The sequence below is a fragment of the Harpia harpyja genome, chromosome 14 (assembly GCF_026419915.1).
Source record: "Harpia harpyja isolate bHarHar1 chromosome 14, bHarHar1 primary haplotype, whole genome shotgun sequence".
In the NCBI taxonomy this organism is placed as follows: Eukaryota; Metazoa; Chordata; class Aves; order Accipitriformes; family Accipitridae; genus Harpia; species Harpia harpyja.
This window is the reverse complement of record NC_068953.1, coordinates 1,299,921-1,321,428: the sequence shown is the minus strand read 5'-3', so window position 1 is coordinate 1,321,428 and position 21,508 is coordinate 1,299,921. Positions and strand designations below refer to the sequence as shown.

Genomic DNA, 21,508 nt, shown 5'->3' with positions numbered 1-21,508 from the left:
GGCCGGGACAGGCCATGGCGGTGGTCGCGGCTGTCACTTCAGCTTTATTATGCCCACACCGAGGGGTGCACCGGGTCTTTCCCCCCGAGGGGTGGGAGTCCTGCCCCGCGCTGCTCCCGTGTCCAGAGCCATTCCCACTCTCCCTTCCCATGTTATTCTGCAGCTCAACCACAACCCGCTTGCAGGGGTTTGCCCAGAAGAAGAGCCTGCAGTACGGCACTCCCCGACGGGATCAAAGCTCACTTAAACAATTTGGGTCTGTGAGGCAACGTGCCAGAAAACGCCACTTTTTTCTTTGCCGTGGTTTTGCTCTGGACCACCCAACTGCTTGTTTTGTGCCACCCTGCATCCCTAATTACAGTTTTGCCTCTGGAGAAAGTGATTAGAGACCGGCCCTTGTGTCTACGCTGCTGCTGCAAATGCAACGCTGTCCTGCAGAGCAGCAGCTGGGTCAAGGTGAAAAACAGTAGAAATAAAACCATGTAGAAGATGGTTCCCAGTGCCATGGCCCCAGCGATGCTGAGCCTTTGGATGCTGTGTGCCATTTAAGCCCACCGGGGTCCATGCGGACGCCCAGTGCTGCCGAGGGGCAGCGGGGACAGGACCCAGCTCTCGGTGGCTTTGACGGTCGCCCCAACAGCTCCTCCTGCGCGCCCTTCCCCGCTCCTGAAGTCCCTGCCCTCTGGATCTAGCCGGGAGAGACCCCCGACGCCCCTGTTCTTTCACTGTGGACACTGGAACAGGAATGTGCAGTACTGGTCCCAGTGCTGGGGGACCCAGCAGGACTGCGGGAGCATCGGTCACCATGCTGGTGGAAGGGACACCCCGGGAAAGGGACGGGATGGTGATACGCACGCCCTCAGGACAAGGACAACACTGACTATTCCAGTTTATGTGCTCGGAGTGAGCTGGCTCTGGGCTGCAGGCAGTGCACAAGAGCTGGACGTGGGGCTCAGACCCACACGCACGTTCCTGCAGAGCTGCGAAGTAGAAACATCACGTTTCTGCTCAGCCTCAGCAGCAGTGACCTGGCTTGTCCAAGTGTCTTTTGCCCAGGATCTCCACACGTAACCAGCCTCTTCTCTGCAGGGAAACGGCCCAGAAACACACAGCCTGACACCTAAAATTTAACTTGGTTCCTTCTGGGGCTGTAGCTGTGTCTCCTCCCCACTTCTGCCCCAGGAAATAATCCTCAGACCGGGAAGTGTTTCTGCATTTATTTTTTATTAACCATTTATTTGTTTGTAATTGTTTTACTCTCACATTACAATCGTGTGGTTTTTTTATATTTTTTTATTTTTGTAAAATAAATAGAGATAAGTGAACTTTTAGGTAGGATGCTCTCCAGATCCTTGGTTAAACTTCATGATTGAATCTCTGCATCAGACCTGTGAAAATACAGCCCACACACGCACACGCTTAGATGAAAGCTAAACAGGCCGAGTTAGTTAAAAACCCACCTCCTGGCCGCAGGGGCTGGCTGGCACCGGGGAGCACTGGCAAGGAGCAGCAGCTTCCCACCACGCACCTTTGCATTTTGCCAGGTATTTCTTGTTCCTTTAATGAATACACTGATATAAGTTAAAAATCTATTGTTTTTTAAGCTGTGTATGTTAATCGGTTATGTGTAGATCCCAAACTCTGGCTCCATGCTTGCCGGGCCCTCGCTGGCATGGGCAGGGACGGAGGGTGTGTGTACCGCTGGGACCCGACACCGGAGCGGCACGGGAGTGGGTCGGGAAGAGGCACAGCTCTGTTAGACCATAATTAACTTTTGGTAACTTAAAAGTGGACTTTTAGGTAGTTTTTCTTAAGTTTAAAGCCTTTGATTCATCATCCTTGTGAAGTGGCCCTCGGCCTCCCTGCTACAGGGGGGACAGTGACGGTGCTTAGGGTAAGGACACAGCGCCCAGCCTTCGGCATCTGCTCCACCTCCACGGCTCAAGGACCCTCACCAAAGCCAGCATCCAGACGTGCGTACGGCACTTTGCATTTGGCTTCCCTGCATCGAGCCTGGGACAGCCACTGGGCCATCCCCACGACCCCTGCACGGCCCAGCTGCCTCAACACATATAGGAAACAAGATTATCTGGTGTATAAGGAGCAGTGACAGGTCAGACGCACTATGTAGGTGCCATGGCAGAGGTGAAGCTGCCATCTGCATAGGGAGAGAGCGTTTCTCACCCCTTCCCTCATTAGTATTTCTTTCACTGTCAGCCTCATCGCTGGCAGAGTTTGCTGGGAGCCTGCAGGCCCCGTGATACCGACTGGAAGAAAAACTGGGGACTTCTGGACTTAGCAGGTCAACCTTTGTCGCCGCAGTGATTTTTGCACAGTGCAAGTTCTGTTCTTGGCCAGCTAAATCGCACCTTGGCAGTGCTTGAAAGAAACCTGCCCCTTTTGCTTTGCCTACCCCCTTCCCCACATCCATCCCCAGACCCATTATGGATTTCAAGGGACAGAAACATTCATTATTCAGACACGGAAGGTGCGGAAGATGGAGCAGGCTTTCCCCTAGATGGCTGGGACAATGCTGTTTTGCTCAAAGCAGGATCACCTGCCGTCTTCCCCCTCTTTAGTGATTCTCTTGTGCTCAGACCATGCGTGGTTACATGCCCAGTTCTGCAGGGACAGACAGACAAGCCACAGCCACATCCACACAAAGGTGTGCAGCTGCATACACACAGCAGCAAGTGTGCAAATTCTCCTGACCATCACCTTGCTGAATATTAGCACATCAGAGCAAATGAAAGCCCGTGGCTTGAACCTGGAGCCTCCCTTGCCGGCTGGGCAGAGCTCCCAGGCTATCAAACATGTTTGCGGAGTTCGCTGTGGGCAGAAGGACAGTGACTGCAGAAGTAACAGTGACCGAGATACCCCAGACCTCCCCACCAGCACCGTGTGCTTGGGTGGAAAGTGGTTATGTGAGTGACTTGCTCCAGGCTTGTTGGGACGTTAGAGACGTTTGTTCTCTTTCTTTCCTCTTCTTGTATGTGCAACCTTACGGTACGGTGGCATCCTGCCCTGCTCCTGTCATCTCCTCAAGCCCCTTTCCTTAGGACCCCTGCCTCCTCTTGCCACCAAGCTGCCTTCTGTCTTTGCTTCCACCGGAGAGGATGCAGCAGAGAGGACAAGGTTCGTGCAGAGGAGACACTTTCCTGCTTCCCTTGCCCACACTCAGGCAGTGCAGGAGCACATACACTGTTCTGCAGACAGACAGCTCGGGTCTCGCTGCCGTGTCGGAGGAATTACTGTTTGGCACAGGGTAGGCAGCAGCTGGAGGGGTCCCACGGTCCGGTTGAACGCACAGAGCTGTAGGTGAGTCCTGACTTCAGTCCTTAAAGCAACCTACGCTCCAGCAAAACAAAGAAACAAAGACTAAAACAGAAAGCCCTTTTCAAGGGTATTGCCTCATCCAGTCCTTCCAAGCTCAGGAGCCGTGTTTCTAACGGAGAAGCCAACCACTGGAAACAAAAATAAAATGTTCCTCTTCTGTAGCTTTTACAGGATATAGCTGGGAAAAAAACCAAAACAAAACCAAAAAACCCAAAACAAAAAAGGAGATTGTCTCTTTTCCCCTCGTCAAAATCATCAGTAGCTAAGTCAGGAAAAAAAAAATGTTCAAGTTATGGGTTGCAGCAGCAGCCAACACTAAACATTCAAGTCGATAATTTCACTATGTACATTATGGGTGAGACATGGCCCTGCCCGCTGGGACTCCCTTCTCCAGTGCCGCTGCCACGAGCCGTTATCTGATCCGCTTCTCCACTGAGTACACCGAGATGTAGTAGTCATTGCTTCCGACTGCCAGATGAGGCTGTGGAAAGAGCAAATCGGGGATAAACGTACAGGTGTCACGCGGTAATGAGAGGCACATCACAGGCAAAATGGTAACGGCCGACATTTTCAGCAGTAACGCCCAGATGCTCGAAAGCTCTTAAGTGCATCTGCCAACGCAGCTCTGACGACATTTCTGCCAGCACCTACATCGTCCCAGCGAGTTATATGCCCGTTTCAGCCAGAGGGAAAAATTATGGTGACTATTAGTTGCCAACTGCTAACATAATTTTTCTAAATGACTGCAAATCTGCTAGTTAGGAATGGTTGCCTGGACTGAAAATTAGCATTCCCTCCACTGAGAGGCCCAGGAACAATCCTAGCCGTGGAGACCCAGGCTGGACAGGGCTTTGTTTGTTTGCTTATTTAAAGAGCAAAACATTTCAAATGACTAGTCACTTCTTTCTTCGTTCCCCCAAACTGCAGAACAGCAAAATCACTCTTTAGCTTTTTGCAAAGCGGCTTTTCAAAGCCGAGGAGACAAGCTTTCCTTTAAACTTGCTATCTTCGGGATGTAAAATGCACATAACCTAGGCAGGGAAGCTGCCTTCCCTCTCCCTGCCCAGCTAATACCAAATCATCACAGGCTAGCACAGCTCTTCCCTCCTCTCTTCTCGGCCCTTTATCATTCCCACCACTCTTTCCCATTACATATTAAATATTTGTGTTCTGATCTGCAGGTTTCTAAAATAACTGTCTAAATGCCTTCTTTAACCTCCTCCTGTTTTTCCTACCCATTCACGTTGTTTTCTTAGGCTTTCAATCTCCTTCATTTATTCTCGTCTCTGGGTGAGCAGAAGTCCATAATGCAGATGGGCACCTGCCACCTAATTAAGTAGCAACCAGATTCTCTCTCTAACAACTACTGCAGAGCCACCTCAGCTCTGATGTATTCCAAAACTTCCTTTTTACTCTGATTCATTCTAGCCTTTATCAGCTTATGCCTTTAATTTTTGCAGTTCTCTCATTTTTCTGACGTGCAGTTTTACTACTGCACAGCATTAGGTCTTCCTAAAGCCTTACATAAGGCGATGTAAAAGCAGCCACAGAGACACGAGGGTAAGCCCACCGTCTGCAAGAGAAGAGGCATGGAATAAATAAGCACATAAAATTTTGTGTGCTGGAAGCGAGAGACTTCACCTCTCCAGTCAGCTCCAGGCAAATTCACCTCGGACAACTTCTGTGGCAAGAACTACAGAGCTAAGCCAGGCTGCAGTCTCAAACTGATAGGAAGAAACGGGAACAGTCTATCAAGTCAACCCGCGAGTAAAAAGGGCTCAGCCATTGGGAGTCCTGTTCTAGTCTTAGGTGCACATCATAAACTGGCAGCACCGGCAGCGTGGTCATCTGGAACAGCCTGGAGGACAAGCACCGAGGACCTGGGCTGAGAGTCAGGCTCAAAGCATCCTCAGAAAACTAGGATGGGACAGCATCTCTCTGTGCTAGAGGAGTGTCTGCGCCTTTCCCTCTTCCAACACAGACATTAACTAAGAAATACAAATTCCAAAATCCAAAGGGAGAGAATACAGACCCAGTGAGGATGGAAAGCCAGACAGCTGATGGCTCCAACTCTTTGTCCCATAAAACCATCGTAGTATTTGATATTGTTGATCAGCTCCCCGTTTCCGTTGTAGATTGCAGTGAACTGATTCATTGAGCCACTGGAAGGGAATCAAGAGAACACGGTGTCACTGAGAATGCTGTGGTAAGAACAATACTGTTGCCTACAGCCCCCTTTCCAGCTGTGTCGACCTGAGCTGTTCATCAGACTAGTGCGCAATGAGTTCTTCTAAGTGGGGAGACTGACTTTAACTGTACCGCGGCAACCTCAGTGCAGAGAGATTTACAGAAAGGCTGGAACCACAGTTACCTGTTACACTGAGACAAAAAAACCACGAAGAGCTGATTCACACACACACACTGAAGGTGGATCCCCCAACAACCCCAGGATACGTGGCTGTGGAGCCGTTGCTGGTCCCCACTCAGAGCCCAAAAACACACATGCTGACTTTGAACAGGGATCTGACATAGGGGTGTAAGACTGTACACCATCACGCCAAGTCACCAGTGCAGAGGTTTCACTAATGCATGCAAGGGATAAAATTCCTGAGCTGCAAAAATGGGAAAGAAGCCGCACTGTTTGTGGCGAGGTTAAAACGAACAACAAAACCAACAGAACGATGTCTGCAGAGACAAATTGTCCTCTCCATCCACTCCAGGGATGCAAGAGATGAAACCAGAACTTACCATGCAAAGAGGTTGGCTTGGGGGTGAATGTCAAGGGCCGTCAGCCCTTTGACTATCTGAAGGACCTTCATGGACTCTGGCATCCGGGGGTCAAAGAACCGCACATCTCCATTTACACTGCCAACACATGAGTTTCACAACGTCAGGCTGTACCCAAACCAGATCCTAAAGCCCAGGAAATGGAGCCATATGCCTGTCGGTGAGCTGCCCACCTCGATCAGAAAATTAGGATAGAGAAGACAGGCACCCTTGCCTTCTCTGTCAGTACAGCTGAACTCCCACTGATGTGACTTATATTTGGTACCATCCCCAACGCATTAAGTGCTGTGCAAACGGCTCTGCCCCTGCCCTCAGGGGTGATCCATTATTACTTTTATCGCTTACAGCTCATCGCTGAGTGTAAGTGCCTTTACTGTTATGTCATAGTCAATACCCCAAGCTGCATGTCAGACCCAAATTCCTTCTCCTTTTCACAGTAGGAAATTGTATTAGAAAACTCTAACCAGATGGGATCTGCTGGTACCATCCATTATGCCAAATGTCTGGACACAGATGCACAAGTCCTCGCTGTCCAAAGTACTCTGTGGACCAGGCGTAACAAACCCTGCTAACGCTCAGGCGATGTGTCAATCCTGTTAATGACTTTATCAAGGAAGAGAAGGTGGGGAAAGCAATAGTGGCCGTGGCAAGATACTGTGCTTAGTAGATCAAGCACCTTTGAAACACAAATTATTTCTTTTCGTTAAGTGATCTCTCTGAAATACATCAGTAGAATCATGTCTGTTAGATGTGAAGAGGGTGCCTCTTTTCCTACAGCCCTGGAATGAACAACTGAAGATTTTGTTATGGTACTTCTGTTCTTCTGAGACCCTTATAAGAGACTGGTCAACTGGTGTACAGAAAGACAAACAGAAAAGTCTCTTATGGAAATTAAATTCAAAATCAACTCATCTGATCTTATTCTGCTGGCAGCAGAAGTAAGGCCTTTGGCATCACAACTTTTAAAGTGTTATTTTTTCCAAGTCACTGATGGCCATACAACTGTGAATCACCATACAGAGTTATGAACAATGAAAGCATTAAGAAGCATATTACCTTCAGTTTCTTTACCTCTAGAATATCTAATACTAATCAAAAGGCTGTTATACAGAATTACTTTTATCATTATAGGAAGCTGCAACTCCAGCTGTCACATAATTAAATTCAAGACAAATTAAACTTGAGGTTGATTTAGATCCCGAAGACTAGATGGAAATATTGTTTGAAAGAGATCAAATAGACAGTAAATTCATTTAAAGCTCTGAACCATTATAAGACTTGAAAATGGTTCTGAATATATTGGAAGACCATGCAAGAGCTTTAAAATGGAAGTGAAGTTCTGTAATGAGGGACTACATAGGAGAACACGTCCCAGGTGAACAATAACAGGCAACAACAAGTCAACAGCAGCTAAGCTACTAAACTAGAATATTCAGAAGGTGTTTAAGGACCTTTTCTAGCAACGCTGTCAGCCCGATAAAAGCAGACTTGCTGGTTAACGAGAAGCACTGTGGCAGCACTAGCACATAGATCAAAGTGGCTGAACCCAGTACGATGTGCTGAACCAGCACTGGGCAATGGAGAGCCGCAGGATCCGGCTCAGAGTCACCATTCCTGTGTTACAAACTCCTGCCTCTGGTCCAGAAAAAAAAGTTTCACTGAGGTTCAGAGAACTGCTCCACAAGCAATACAATGCCTTCAAGTTTTTCAGGAAACAGCTAGACCAAGACCTCGCTACGTCCTAACGTTTTTCTTGGATCTTACTGTCAACTGAAGAAGAGCGTGAACTGGGAGAAACTGAAAGCAAGGTGGCTTGTCTCAACAAACCAAGTTCCTCTGGGATAAGACCAGACCTGTCTTTTGAAGTATGACATTTTCTCATAATTATTCAATCCCAAGAGAAAGCACCACGTGCTGAGAAGGGCACTGAGGAGAGGGAAAAAACGAGCCTGCAGACCCAGGCTGGCCAAGCGTACAGGCCTGACCCCTAGGATTGTTGAAGGAGATTACGGAAAGGAAGATTAAAAACTCTAATATGTGAGCTCGACAAATCTGGCAGCTGCATCACATAATCCCCTTTCTGAAAATCTTAATACATTTTTGCTGGCCCATCCCCCACCTCAGGAATGTTCTGAATCCTGGAAAATTATGTTCTGTTTTCATTTTGTAATCAAGAAAAAGAGCTTCTTTGTGTGCAAACAGTGGCTTTGTGACAATAAATTATATTCTGCTGTTCTTTAATGGCCAAATAAGTATATGCTGCTCTCTCCACAGTATTTACCAGGCAGCAGAAATGGATTTATGTGTAGAAAATTGCTAGACAGCAAAGTAATCCTGCACAGCAATATGCCCAACAGATGCAACATCAACCTTCCTTCTCATGTTCTCTCTAAAATGACCCCACAGAGACGTTGGCAATAAAGAACAACAACCATAAGATATAGTATATCTAGCTTAGGTTTCTGGTTCACTCCATTCCTCCCTCACACGCCTCGTGATAGTGATTTCAGCAAAGACGCCTTCTTGTTTACTCTCAAACCACACTAACAGGCTTCCAAGGAAAGCTTCAAATTTCTTTTTGCCTTCTCTCCACCAAGTTTGGAGCAGGAGTTAATTACTGAAGCAAATGTCAAACTAAAGAGCTTTACCCTCTTAGCTCTTGAAATACCAGAGGCAGAATTTAAATGGAATAACAAACCGTGTTTAAGAGAAAACAGCTCAAACAGTAAAATCTCTTTTACCTGACACTCATGATGTTGCCTTCTGGATGTTTCTGCAAGTACGCTTTCACCACCCAGGCTGTGTGCTCTCGGTAGGTCATGACACGGCTAAGGAACAAGCAGAGAAATGTTTTGAAGGGGAGGAGGAGGAAATGTGAGCACCCCACCGAGCCTGGGAAGGACGGGTAGTTACCATTCACTCAGAGCCATCCTCCTGTCAAACACGCGGATGGAGCCGTCACCCAGCCCCGCCACAATTAATGAACGATGAGAATCACACGAGAGGCTGGTCACACAGCTGTCAGCTCCAGTGGGGATATCCTAAGGAGAAAGCACACAAGAACCAAGCTGAGAACATGATGTGTCTTCAAGTCATTACAGTCAAAGTCCTAAACCAGACAGACCCAATGTCCTCCTCCTCTTCCTCTCCCCATTCTGTAAATCAGTCCAAAACTGAACCAGGGTTTCCACCTGTCACTCAGAACACTATGACACTGCATCAGTGTGAAGTTTTCCTTCAGGCTCTCCAGACATGACCAGAAACGAGGAGGTGGTGACCCTGGGGACGACGGTCACTGCTGCTGCCGTGTTTGAGCCACAAGTCCCACAGTTCAACCCAAAGAGCCAGGCCCAGAGAAGGAATTCCAGAAAAAACAGCTTTTGCAAGTCATTCAGCTTTATAAACCAAAATGAAGGCAAGGTCTATTTTGGGAAGGATGAGTTAACATTATTCTCTACTAAGAATATCTAATTAGTTAAAATAAATGACCAGAGGAATTATTTCTCCATAAACCATCTTTGTTGGGTACAAGTTGTAAATGCCTACATGTAAATGTAGAATGGCAGGAGAGACAGTATATATCTGGAGGAGAAGAATCATATAAGACAAATATACCTGTATAAAGCAAAAACTCGTAATAGCATATATAACACCACATATAAAACCAAACATACAGTATGCTATAGGTAACACCACCCATGCAAAAAAAGGTACAACAAAACTGCAAGGTATTAGGTACAAAGCTGCAAGGTATTAGCCCTTTTTGTGCATCATATCAACACCCAAAAGAGTTCTAGGAAGTTATTTAAATACCTCTTGTAAAAGCAGCTTTTTTTTTTTTTTTTTTTTTTTTTTTGTCCGTACCAGACAAAAAAACATATCTGGGCCGTAGAAACAATAAAACGATTATACCGGAAGGCAGCTCCCTTTACCCAGAATAGCTCCAGTTATCATTAATGAAGTCCATTTCTTTCAGTTTCTTTTTATTTTATTCTTTGAACACTTAGCTCTCTTCCTCCCTTCATCATTAGGATCACCATTACACTTCTGCAGATCCCTGGTGGTGGTGCAAATGGGCCAAACTAAGCAGACTATGGTTGGACTGTCTGAGCGTGACCTTCCTCTTCTCCACACCTGGCAGCCGCAGGCAGCAAGCGGCGGTGAGGCTCTTGAACAACGTCAGAGCGGACACGTAAGCCTCAGACAACACAATGAGCTGCCTGGCTACAATACAGCACCGGAGAATCACTTACACAAGATAAAGAAAGACAGTGCTGTGTCACCTATCAGTCCCCACTTTAGGACATGTGACAAGTAGATCCAGGTTATCTCATTAGATGCCACACACTGTGTGTATTAAAAAAAATGACATGGAAAAGGCTGGAGCTTGCAAGGACAGCTGTGCTGAGAACACGGTGTGCACTCTTACTCTAGCGCTGCTACTTTCCCCCTTTTTACTTGCTATAAGCAAAGTAATTGTTGGGAATAATATCTACGCCTGTTATGAGGAAAACCATTTTCAATTAAACAGGTAAAAAAGCTAAGCAGGACTGACAAAGTAGGATAACAATCATGAGGCACGTTAGAACTGCATTAGCTAATTTCACACTTCAATCCTATTTTTGCTTCTGTGCATATTCACCTTTCCTAGCTGCTATTCACAGCCTCAGCTGAGCAAAGATGCTGCTGGCTAGAGGCACCAACCTTCAGGGCTGTTCTCAGCAGCTCTTCTAACTGCCTAAACCCAGATCCTGTCTTTGAAGCAGGAACAATCAGCAGAAGTGAAAATGAAGTACTTGCTTCTTCAGCTACATCCCAAGTGCTTCCAGAGGTACACTTTTTGTAGTTCAAAGAGTGGGAAGGCACCTTTATTAGCTTGGATTACATAGCTTCGCTGCTCTTTGTGCTGAATTTCACTTTTCCAGTGTTACTGAGTCAGGAAGTTTCAATCACTTGAATTTCAACACAACCAATCTTTGCAATTAAAAAAGAAACAACATGTTTTTAGATACTTTCAGTGCAATCATTAATCATCATAATTTAAAAGATTTTCACCTCCTGAATTTTGCTGTTCCCTAATTTACATAGAAAAAATAATATGTGAAAGTAATTAAGATTAACATAGGCTTAATTATCCTGCATCGCAGGGTCAAAGTGTCGTAATTAATGTTCATCCAAGGGTAATTAATTTCTAGAAGCTTTGAAAACTAGTCTTCCTTTTTTCTCCAGCACAGTGACTCCATTCTCACAGACCAGCTGCTTCTCCTTATAATTTCTGAGAAACTTTCATTTGATTACAAGCAGCATGAACGCTTGCTGCGTCTTTTCTCCATTACACTGCACAGAAAGTTACGTACGACTGAAATACTGCTTTCGTCCTGCCTCGTTTCAGAGGCGAGATGTGAACACCGTGGGGTGCCCCAGTGCACGGGTCTGCCCAGCTCCCCAGGGAGACGCGGGGATGCTGAGGGAGCTGCCAGCAGGCTTGCAGGCATCTTCATCCTTTGCTACCCTGGGCCAGACAACATGGAGCAAACTTCTGACCTGAGTCAGACTGGCCCGAGCTGGCAACAATTCCACTGGCTGCACGTGAGCAGTGCACGGTTAGGAAACGCTTGTGTTTCTGTCCTGTCGAGCACTGGGGTCCTGACTCAGGAGCGGACTGAGCAGGTATGAACGTGCTCTCTGCGTGGGCGCAGATTCCCTGAAAACAGACCTTTGGCTGGCAGGTACCAGTGCAGCGTTGCTCTGTAAATAGCTCTGTGCGTGTCCCAGAGAAGCAGAGATAGCAGCAGTAAGTCTGAATGCTCTACCACCGACCCAACTCACCACTGAATTTCCTCAAGAATTTTTACACTATTTCAATTACGTGCTAATAGGAAACCTTATCTGTATGCTGGGACCTGCCTCTGGATTTCACAGCCTCACCTTTCCCACACACTGCTGCACACTGCCCAGAATAACAGCAGCAGCTTCCAGGAAAGACCTGACATGCTCACTAAGTTCGTGTGTATTTTTATTTATCTTGTAACACGACTCTGAGGCAGGGAAGCAAGAGCTCTAGAACCTGTCAGGTCTTCACAGATGAGTCTCAGATACTTTGGCTGTGCACGGGGTAACTCACTGCATGGCACATCTTCTAGGAGGGAAAAAGGTGAATGGGATAAACACGCAGATGTTACCTGTACTTTCATTTCCCGATCTGTGTCCCAGATCCGGATTATCCTCACATCTCCCGATGTCATCAGGAGCCCGGTTTCTTGTTCCCAGTCGACTACCATTCCTGCTCCTAAGATAAAACACAGGCAGGACATACAAATTACTCTCCGCATCAGCACAGGCAGAGCTGCACTAATTAGAACACCAGCTTTCATGACCTCACGCTACAGAAACTATCATTAGAAGAAATATAAAATTACATACACGTGCATCCATATGTCCTCCGAATGGGATCAGATTAGCTGGTCCTGGATCTGAGTCCAAAACATGTCTTTGACCCCTTGTCTAGCTTAAGTGCTTAGGAAAGCCGAGGTGCAGATGGCCCCTCTGTAGGCAGGTGAATACAGCCTTCCAGGGACCTTGCCAAGCTACTGGGGACTTCCAAGAGAGTCTTAATAAATTATCCACTACTTTAAGAAAACACCAGATTAAATGATGATTGAAGTAGACTAGACTGGTGACATCTCACACAGCAAGACCTGACAGCCTCTGGATTACCATGAGTCCTCATTCTAATAGAAATATCTGGCTAAGGGGAGATGTTTCTAAACAAGGAATAGCATAGTCATTGCTGCAAGATAATGAATTAAAACAACTTGGTAGGAGTAAAAACCAATTTGCTATACAGACAGGTAAGGAGGGGAACATCCTGCAATTACACTAGCTAAAATACATTTACGAGAGCTTTTTTTTCCTCATCTTTGAGGGCATAAACTGATAGCTAGGTGAAGTTTAGAAAAACATCTGATCCATGTTGTAAGAGAATTACAAGGGGTTTTCTATCCCCAGAACACCTGACATGGGCACCTGCCTACAGACAGGTTAGTAGCCTGCATGAACTCATGAACTTTGCCAGCATGGCTATTTCCAGAGAAGAGTAAATGTATGTCACCTCCTTTCCCAGCTGGACGAATAAGATGTCCAAAAGCCATCGAGTGAGCTGGCTCTCTTAAGCACAGAGCACACAAGTATCAGAACAAACTGGATACTGGGACTTGGGAAATAGCTGGCAATAAAACCCCTGATTTGGCAGGGGAAATCTCTGGGGAACAATTCTTGTTCATTTAATTAGAAGGGACTTCTCCGTACCTGTGTGCCGCCTCCACAGTACAGAAACGTTCTGCTTAAAGCAGAGAGCTGTACACCAATTATCTCTTGCTTTTTATGCTGCAAAGGCTGCCCAACCCCAAATCTACTGGTTTTCCAGGGAGACTCTTATTCATACATTAAAAACACAAACAGAAAACCCCAGGAGCGCTACATGAGGGAACCGGACAAGAACTCCATTTTTTGTGTTTGTTTTCATCTCCTCAGGCAGGGCTCTCCCTTCAGCAGAGGCAGAAGCAGGATCCTTGCCTTGCAGAGCAGTGGTTCACCCTCTCATCTGTGCCAAACCGAGACTCTGGTGCTGAGAAGTATTCCATAACCACATGCAAGCCAGAGTCAGAAAGCACTCTGCAATGCATCAGGACTGCAGGCTCCTGCTCCGAGCCATTCGCAGTCGCCTTCAGTGGGATTCCTGTATTTCCACTCCATAACTTGCTTGTCCAGAAGGTACCAATGTGAATTTGTCTCGATTTACTGCTAGGAATTAGCCCCAACAGCAAATTAAACCTACCCCAACATGCTCTTTGTCACCAAAGGTCCCTAAGTACTTTTCACCAGACCAAACACCTTTACAGGGCACAAAGGGAACAAGAGAGGCATCCTACAAACACCGAGTTTTCTTCAAAGATGATGAAATGACCTTGTTTTGCACAGATCCAGATAAAACATTTTGCCCATCTTCCCCTTCCTAAACATCACATCCAAGCTGTTTCCTGATCTTGCTGCATACCACTGAGAAGATTACTGATGTTTATTGACAGTCCGTCATCTTACTGCAGGAAATTCGGGACTCTCAGCTAAGCTGAGAGCTTGTATCTTTATCTTGTGAGTCAAATTGATTGTTACTTCAGATTGCCTGGCAGCTCGGAGGGCTGCTGAAGATCCGAGGCAAACAAGCAGGCAGTGATTTAGATGATAAACATCACTGAAGTGTTTCCATTTGTCATCTTGTTTATGGCCCATGTGACAAGATAAACCTGGCAGGCTGAGATAGATATCGCCATTACCATCACTGATGGAGTTAAGTAGGCAATGTGCTCTTAGGCAGTTTTAAAGCTCCCAATTTTCCAGTTACATTCCCCAGTTTGAAGACAATGTTTTTCTTCAGTCTGATCGGTAGCAAGTCCCCAGCCTGCTGTGGTTCCAGGTGTCTTTTCTGTGGAAGGGGATAGAGCCAGTGAATTCGGAGTGATGACTGGCGGTTTTGGTGCCTATCTTGGTGCATCTGTCAGGAATTTAAGCACTGAGTATATTCAGTGATGCCATCTAGAAGGCTAGGGAAAGTTTCACTGAGGGACGAAGCTCTGGAGGGGTTTCCCTTTATGTAAAATGGCATAGACATCTCCCATGAGAGATGACCAGGTAGAAAGGACAAGGGTTCACCCCAAACCAGGAGCTGACAGAGAGCCCACAGGTGGAAAGAAAGGAGGGAGATGATGTTGGTGTATGTTGTGCTCTTCCAAGCAGCCAATGCAGCTCCTGCCTTTCTTATAAAACTTAAATAGTCCATATAAATGATAACCTCTACTCTCTGGAAGAGGCAAGGGCAGCATTTTGATCATCCCATAACAAGGGATCTTCCCTTTCTTTTATCAGCCTTCTTCTTCTCTCAAGAAAATACAAAATACCGTTTTTGCTGCTTCTGATGCACGGCACTCGCGGGTGGACTAGGCAGTCTCAGAGTACAGTTTGCTCATATTGCACCACAACGCAGGCATCAGAAATCACAGAATATTTGCATAAAAGCCGCAGCCGAGGAGAACTGCTGGCACCTTCCCGCTGGGAGATGGAGCCGGCTCCATCTGCAGCCCGGAACGGTGGCGGGTCCTGGCCGCAGTGGTTGTGCCTGTGCCGAGCACCAGTCCCGGACCAGGGGGGTCCGTCCGCTCCCGCTGCAGCCTAGGCGATGCCCTGACAAAGACGTGAGTGAAGGAAAGGGGGAAAGGGGACCCCAGGATGTGACTGGCAATGCTAAACCAGAATTCAAATGTGTCTGAAAAGAGGAAAAGCCTCTGTACATAAATTTAAGTTGTTCACAAGCGTGTAACAGGGAAGGAAAGCTTCCTCTGAGTGTGAAATGTTAAATTCAAAGACGACACAGTACGAAATGAGACATAAATAGCTGAACCACTTCTGTGTACGAGCAAACGTTTTCATGGTGGAAATGATAACAGTATTGGCTCATGTTTATATGTTAAATTCCTAGTACTTTGGGATGAGAAGCAAACATGGGACTTAATACTAATTATCATTTCCTTTTTAATTAACAGAGGTCCTTCTCCAGGATGTTACAACTGAGACTGCAGTTCACCTGCTGGGTTTTGGCTTGCACATTTGGCACCTAAGATGCTTCTCAGCCTCATTCTAGCAGAGAGGTAATGTACTCTGCAAACCCATGCAATCGCAGCTCCTTGCCTGAGCCACGCAGCCAGGTTTTGCATTACCTGCCACCCCACATCCAAACTCCCACCTACGTACAGAAACGGAGTAAAGAGGGGCAATGCCGTGACACCAACGCAACCATCTGATAAAGGCCAGTAGTGAAACCATGGCACTCTCAGAAGCCAATGAATTGCAGAAACAGGCATCCTAGCAATACATTTCTTTTAATGCATCATTAGTTAAGATTACAGTTTTCCCATAAGGAATGTTATATTCTCAGATAATGAGCAACAAATCTTCCACAGCTCAGGAAAATAAATTTTTAAAGGTTTGTGTTTTTTTTTATCGTTCGGAGTTTTTTGGTGTTTTTTTTTTTTTCTTTTGAGTCTTTTAACACCAGTACTTGCAGTTCTGTATGATGTGAGTTTATATACAAGGCAACACACATCAACAGCCGTTCTTGAAGCTGTAACTTTCTATGGCTGTTCCCTCAGGATTCCCCCTGAGCAACAGATATTTGTCTGGATGGGATAGTTCCTTGTGTAAATTTCAATAAATAACACTGGTGTTGAAAGCGGCTGCACATTCTGAGTGTCTGTACTTATTTTTAATGTCACTGGAATGTGGCCAACCTGTACTTGGCATTTCAATGAAATCAGAAATACCTACATAGAACACAATATAAAAGCATCTCGGATTCTGATTGATGATTTTTTAATCATGGGCCTTCCTAGTTGAGCAATGAGGTGCATCACTGTTTTAATTTCCAGGAAGCAGTGGGAGGGTTGTATGACCTCACTCATCATTAATTTCTACAACATCCTTTCAAAACGTATCGCTCTTTGGATGCCAAGGACTGCGCGCAGCAAGGGAGAAGAGTAGCTGTGATGCTGAGAATCCAATCAAAAGAACACAAACCCCTGGAGCTGCAACTTCTCCAATTATTTTATTGCCATGAAAAAATCTGACCAGAAATAAGGTTCTTCTCCCTAACTTCTTATTCCTAAAGGACAAGATACCAAACCCCAGGGAGATGTGGAGAAGAGCCACTCTACTTTTCTCTCTCCTCCAGTATAAGCTCTGTTTGAGTGTGATCAATTTGATCAGCTCCTTTTGCAGGTTAGAGCCTTCCCTCTGCCAAGGCTCCTCTCTGTCGCAGGCTGCCCCAGGCAGCTCAAGAGCCCTGCAGCTCCCCATGAAACTTCCCTTCCAGTAAGCTGCTAAATTTCTAAGAACGCTGCCTCTCCACCCTCTCCCATCTGGATTGCTGACTGACTGCCAGAAGAGTCAGCAGTATTCAAAGCAGAGCAGAGCCTCCAGAGGGCAAGGTCCTGTTTTTCTGCAGAGCAGGTATTTGACATCTTTCACTTTGTTTCAGAAGCCCCAGGAGAGCAGGAAGGAAGCAGGGAACTGGCAAGTATGTGCTTATTTTTTTTTGCTTGGCATCAGTAGAAATTTTCTCAAGGTAAGACAGATTATGGCTGTTTACATATCAGCACCAACAACCCCCACGAGGCAGCGATGGATAGAGGTGGGCACAGGTCAGATGTATGTTCTCTCATTAACACAGTCTCCTTCTTCGTATCGCACATTCAGTTATGCCGACGGGAGGTAATGCAGCGGTGTGCTGAGACACCCCGAAAGAGCTCTGATGGAGCAGGAGATGAAGCAGCCTGGGCAGAAGGTCACGCTAATGCGTCTCAAGACTCCTGCTAGCTCAGCTGCCTTCACAATGCTGACTTTGCCCTGTGCTCACACGAACTTTAGGGATTCCCGGGCTGACTCGCACAGTGACCTCATATGACCTGGACCATTAAGCCACTGGTCTTTCTCTAATTTACCGCTGATCTGCAATACAGCAGTGCCTGGTAATTCCTGCCTAAAACCAGCACCCAGCGATGCGAGAATGAAGAGACAGTCCCCTATCTTTCTTTCAGTAAAAATTCCTCACAGAAGCCTAGGCAATGAGAACAGATTTTCTGTGCTTTAGTGACAAAACTAGTATATTTTACCTAAATATTGAAGATGTATTTTGCTGTCAAGCAAATAGCTAACCTCATACATTTTTAAGACTTCTTCAGTGGGAGAGAAGAAATCCTTTTGCTGCATTTTTCACTAGGAGAACACCTGGCCAGAAAATGCTGGTGAATGCATTTTATTGATTCACAGTTATTTGCATGCTTGGGACAGAGCGCGATTGCTTGGCATCAGCAGTATTGATCCAGCAAGGGAGTGGCTGGTATTTCCTTAAACTGTTCGGATACCCAGTTTACTGAGCAGGGAATTCCCTGCAGCCAAGCCTTGCTAATTTTAGCCTTTCCATTTGCCAGTGGATTTTTGAGTGAAATGCAGAGCCAGGCAGCTAACAGCAACACATCAGCTTCACTAATTTCCATCCCAGTGCTCTGTCTCTGAACAGTGAGGGAGAGATTTGCAAAGACCTCAAGCTAAAGAGCTCTGAATCACACACCACTGCAATCATCTTTGTCCTATTAATCATTACATACACATTCAGCTCTTATCAGTCAACAAATATTAATAATTGATGAATAATCCAAGATGACTACATCAACATTAACATCCATGGATGTGCATACACACAAAGATGCCCTGACACATTAGCCATCTGTTTCCCCTGAAGACCTCAGCAGCAGAGGAGGGGGCCAGGCAGACATTGCACAGTCCTAGCTTCTACAGATGGAGGCTGGGGAGTTCATTTACCTTCCTTCCACGTGAGAGAAGAGAATTTGTAAAATTTATTAGGCACAGCCTTGCCAAAAGTCCACTATTCTAAGCCTCCCGGGAAAGATTCATCAGCTTCTCCTTTTCACATGATGTTTATAGCAAAAGTGTATTACAAATAAACCCCAGTAAAATCCACAGTAGCTTAATGGTGGTTCACGTTTGGAACCTGTCATTCAAACCCTTTTGTCCAGAGATGCTTTAAAATCTTCCTGGAAAAGAGAGACTTGTACATCCCACCCACACCTCCTCTCACTGCCGAAAGCTCAGAGAGTATGACATGAAGATGCCCTTTTTCTCGGCGGTTGGCTACGCTTACCTAGGGAGCACAGACACCCTCCCTGCGTTTCTCACAGCTGTTACGGACACAGACACAAGGCAAGGAATGGGCGAGGTAGAAGCAGCAAAGCTTTCCAGGAACCACAAGGACACAGCAGTCATTCAAACAATGCCAAAAAACCAACCAACCAACCAACCAGTCAACCAACCCGAAGCCAGACAAGGAGGTCCTTCCCACCCCAGCTGATCGTAGGTAACAGGAAAGAAAGCACTCACCTCCCTGTTTACTTCTGTCAAGATAGATTGAAACCCTTCGGGCCAGACCTGTGAGAAGACAGGGATTAAGGGGTTGATGCTAAGGGTAGGTTGGTCAGCCAGAGGAAAAATAAATCTTAAAAAAGGATTAGAAAAAGCAACTCAAATTAAAGGAAAGAACATAAAAGAGAAGCAGAAGCACCAAAAGCAGCACATGCCTCCATCCAGAGAGCAGGCACTAGTTCAATCACAGCATTCCCTGGGAAGCCATCAACGGTGGTGCTTGTCATGTGTGAAGTGAGTATTCTGGCTGGCTGACAACAGCACAGATTTGACATTTCTTCTTGAACAAGGAGACTATCCTTTGCATGATCTGGTCCCTGTTCTGAAGTAAAATGCATCAGGAAGTGACAGACAGAAATCCAAATAACTCATGGCATCTGTACAAATCAAATGAAGCACAGAACACCAGGCTTCTGCCATGGAAGGTCTGGGCTCCCCGCAGTGAGTGTCGCTGTACTGGGGCTCCTCTGCCCCACACTTTGGTGATAGATAGCTAACCAGCACGCAGAGAGTGCAAACAATTTATGGGTACTCCATCATGGGTGCTGTTTAAACAACTCTTAAATGGGAAGCTAGCCTCAGACACAGACTAGTTTCTAGCCACTGTAAACCTCCAGGCAATAAAAGAGCACAGCAGCAAATGGGGAAGTGAGAGGCACCTTGGGGCAACCCTAGAAAATCTTGCACAGGGAGCTCCAGGTGTTCAGGAAGAGACCTGGCTGAGCCCTTCAGCCCTTGCCCTTTAGAAGCAATAAACTGGTTCTCTTTGCTGGACTGGAGAGGGGAAAACAATGCAGGCATCTGCAGAGAGCACACAAGGAGCTGGGGAGGGAACAGCTGAGCAGACGGCGTTTGGTAATTGTGGAGCAGCTGGTTACACTTCTGTATTTTTCCAAATTCCACAACTGTACTGCTTTCAAGGGCAAAACCATTCTGACCAGGGGATCGTAGCTTGTTTCGCTTTGTCACAAAGAAACAATACAAAACATGTCAGATTTGTTCAGAAGCACGAGCATGGCCACTTTTTGTAAGAGACAGCCTGAGGGTGGCGTGACCCAGCCGGCGGCTCTAAACCGAGCTCTCGTGCAGGCACCAGGCAATGGGTCTCTGTGCTGCTCTGCAAGCTCACGCTACTCACACAACCCGCAGCCTTCAAAGATCCTTTTCTACAGAAATTGCCAGAATTCCCAAAGTCTCCTGCTGTGAAATCACAGCTTCAGAGGACGTCTGGTTTATGTTCTTCCTATGCTGCTCAATAAAAAATGCTTAGTTTTTCCTACACCTTTTGAAACATTAAGCTATTAGCAACAGGTGTTTTGGCTTTTTCTCAGCCTCCTCCATCTCTCATGCTGGGGATTCCCAGTCACTGCCTTACACTAGAGCACCTGGTACCAACACTGCTTTAAATACCCTGATTTTGATTGAAAGAGACTTTCTTGGTGCATCACGAGTGCAGATCTAAACAAGACCAAAATGAAAAAATCCTATACAGGAAAAAGAGGGTGCCCACATAGGAGTTTGCCAGTGTTTAAATGAAGACTCACCTACCCTGAGTCTCAAGTCAACTATTAAGTGCAATGAACCGGGGCCAAGTTTAACTCACTAACTTGGCTGTATCAGCTCATTTCTCTTACCTCAGGCTGCACACCACAAACAAGTCCTTTACAGAGTGCAAAAGCTTAAGTTCTGTGCCTCACTCTGGTCTGCTCCCCCCTCTCAGGCAGCCCCTGAGTATGTTATTGTTGACCTCCCATACTCGGACAACGTGGGGATGCTTTCCAACCTTCCAAAGGATGTATTTAGGTATTGCATATTCCTCTCTCCTTTTGTAAGTGGGAAAACTGCCTAGAAAAGTCAGCATTCTGGTTGCTGTCAAGGTGACTGTTAAATTCAGAGATGAGTATGACACGGGGGAAAAAGGTGGGAGAGGAGAGAAGGAAATCAATAGTAGGAGCAAACAAACTCCAGTAAAACTCCTGAGCTCTGCAGCTTCAAAGATGCATCTTCAGTTTTATGAGCCAGTGCTGGACCACAACTATACTGTTGGCAGCAAAAGATAACTGTTGAAGAGAGTCTCATTTCCAAGGGGACTTGATCCGCGTAGCTCTTTTGAAGCGACTACATTTATTTCTCTCTCCACAAAGAAATCTGTCCTCTTCCTCCAAACTGAATTCTATTGTTCCAAAGGTGCAACAGGACCCAGACTTCCTAAGACCATAAGGGAAAGAAAAGGGCAAACCCCCACAATCTTAAAGAGACCAGACTTGAAAGTTTCAACACTCCTGTTCTGGCAAAAATCAAGCTCTTGCCTCAGCTCTTAACCTATTCTGCAATGCCA

The 21,508-nt window shown here is 46.2% G+C and overlaps 1 protein-coding gene across 4 annotated transcripts in view; it reads right to left on the bottom strand.

Moving 5' to 3' along the window:
• Positions 1-1,205: 1,205 nt before the first annotated feature.
• The window catches only part of RPTOR (regulatory associated protein of MTOR complex 1), a 201,921-nt gene continuing 181,618 nt past the window's right edge, over positions 1,206-21,508 (bottom strand). For 2 of the 4 annotated variants that reach the window (XM_052808233.1, XM_052808232.1), the window contains 7 exons: positions 19,129-19,176; positions 12,306-12,412; positions 9,037-9,164; positions 8,865-8,951; positions 6,085-6,201; positions 5,369-5,498; positions 1,206-3,817 (listed from right to left, as the gene is read on the bottom strand). In XM_052808233.1, the coding sequence (XP_052664193.1) occupies positions 3,749-3,817; positions 5,369-5,498; positions 6,085-6,201; positions 8,865-8,951; positions 9,037-9,164; positions 12,306-12,412; positions 19,129-19,176 (686 nt within the window). In that variant the 3' untranslated portion in view covers positions 1,206-3,748. The remainder of the gene's footprint in view (positions 3,818-5,368; positions 5,499-6,084; positions 6,202-8,864; positions 8,952-9,036; positions 9,165-12,305; positions 12,413-19,128; positions 19,177-21,508) is intronic. The other 2 variants (XM_052808234.1, XM_052808235.1) reach the window with 1 other exon arrangement.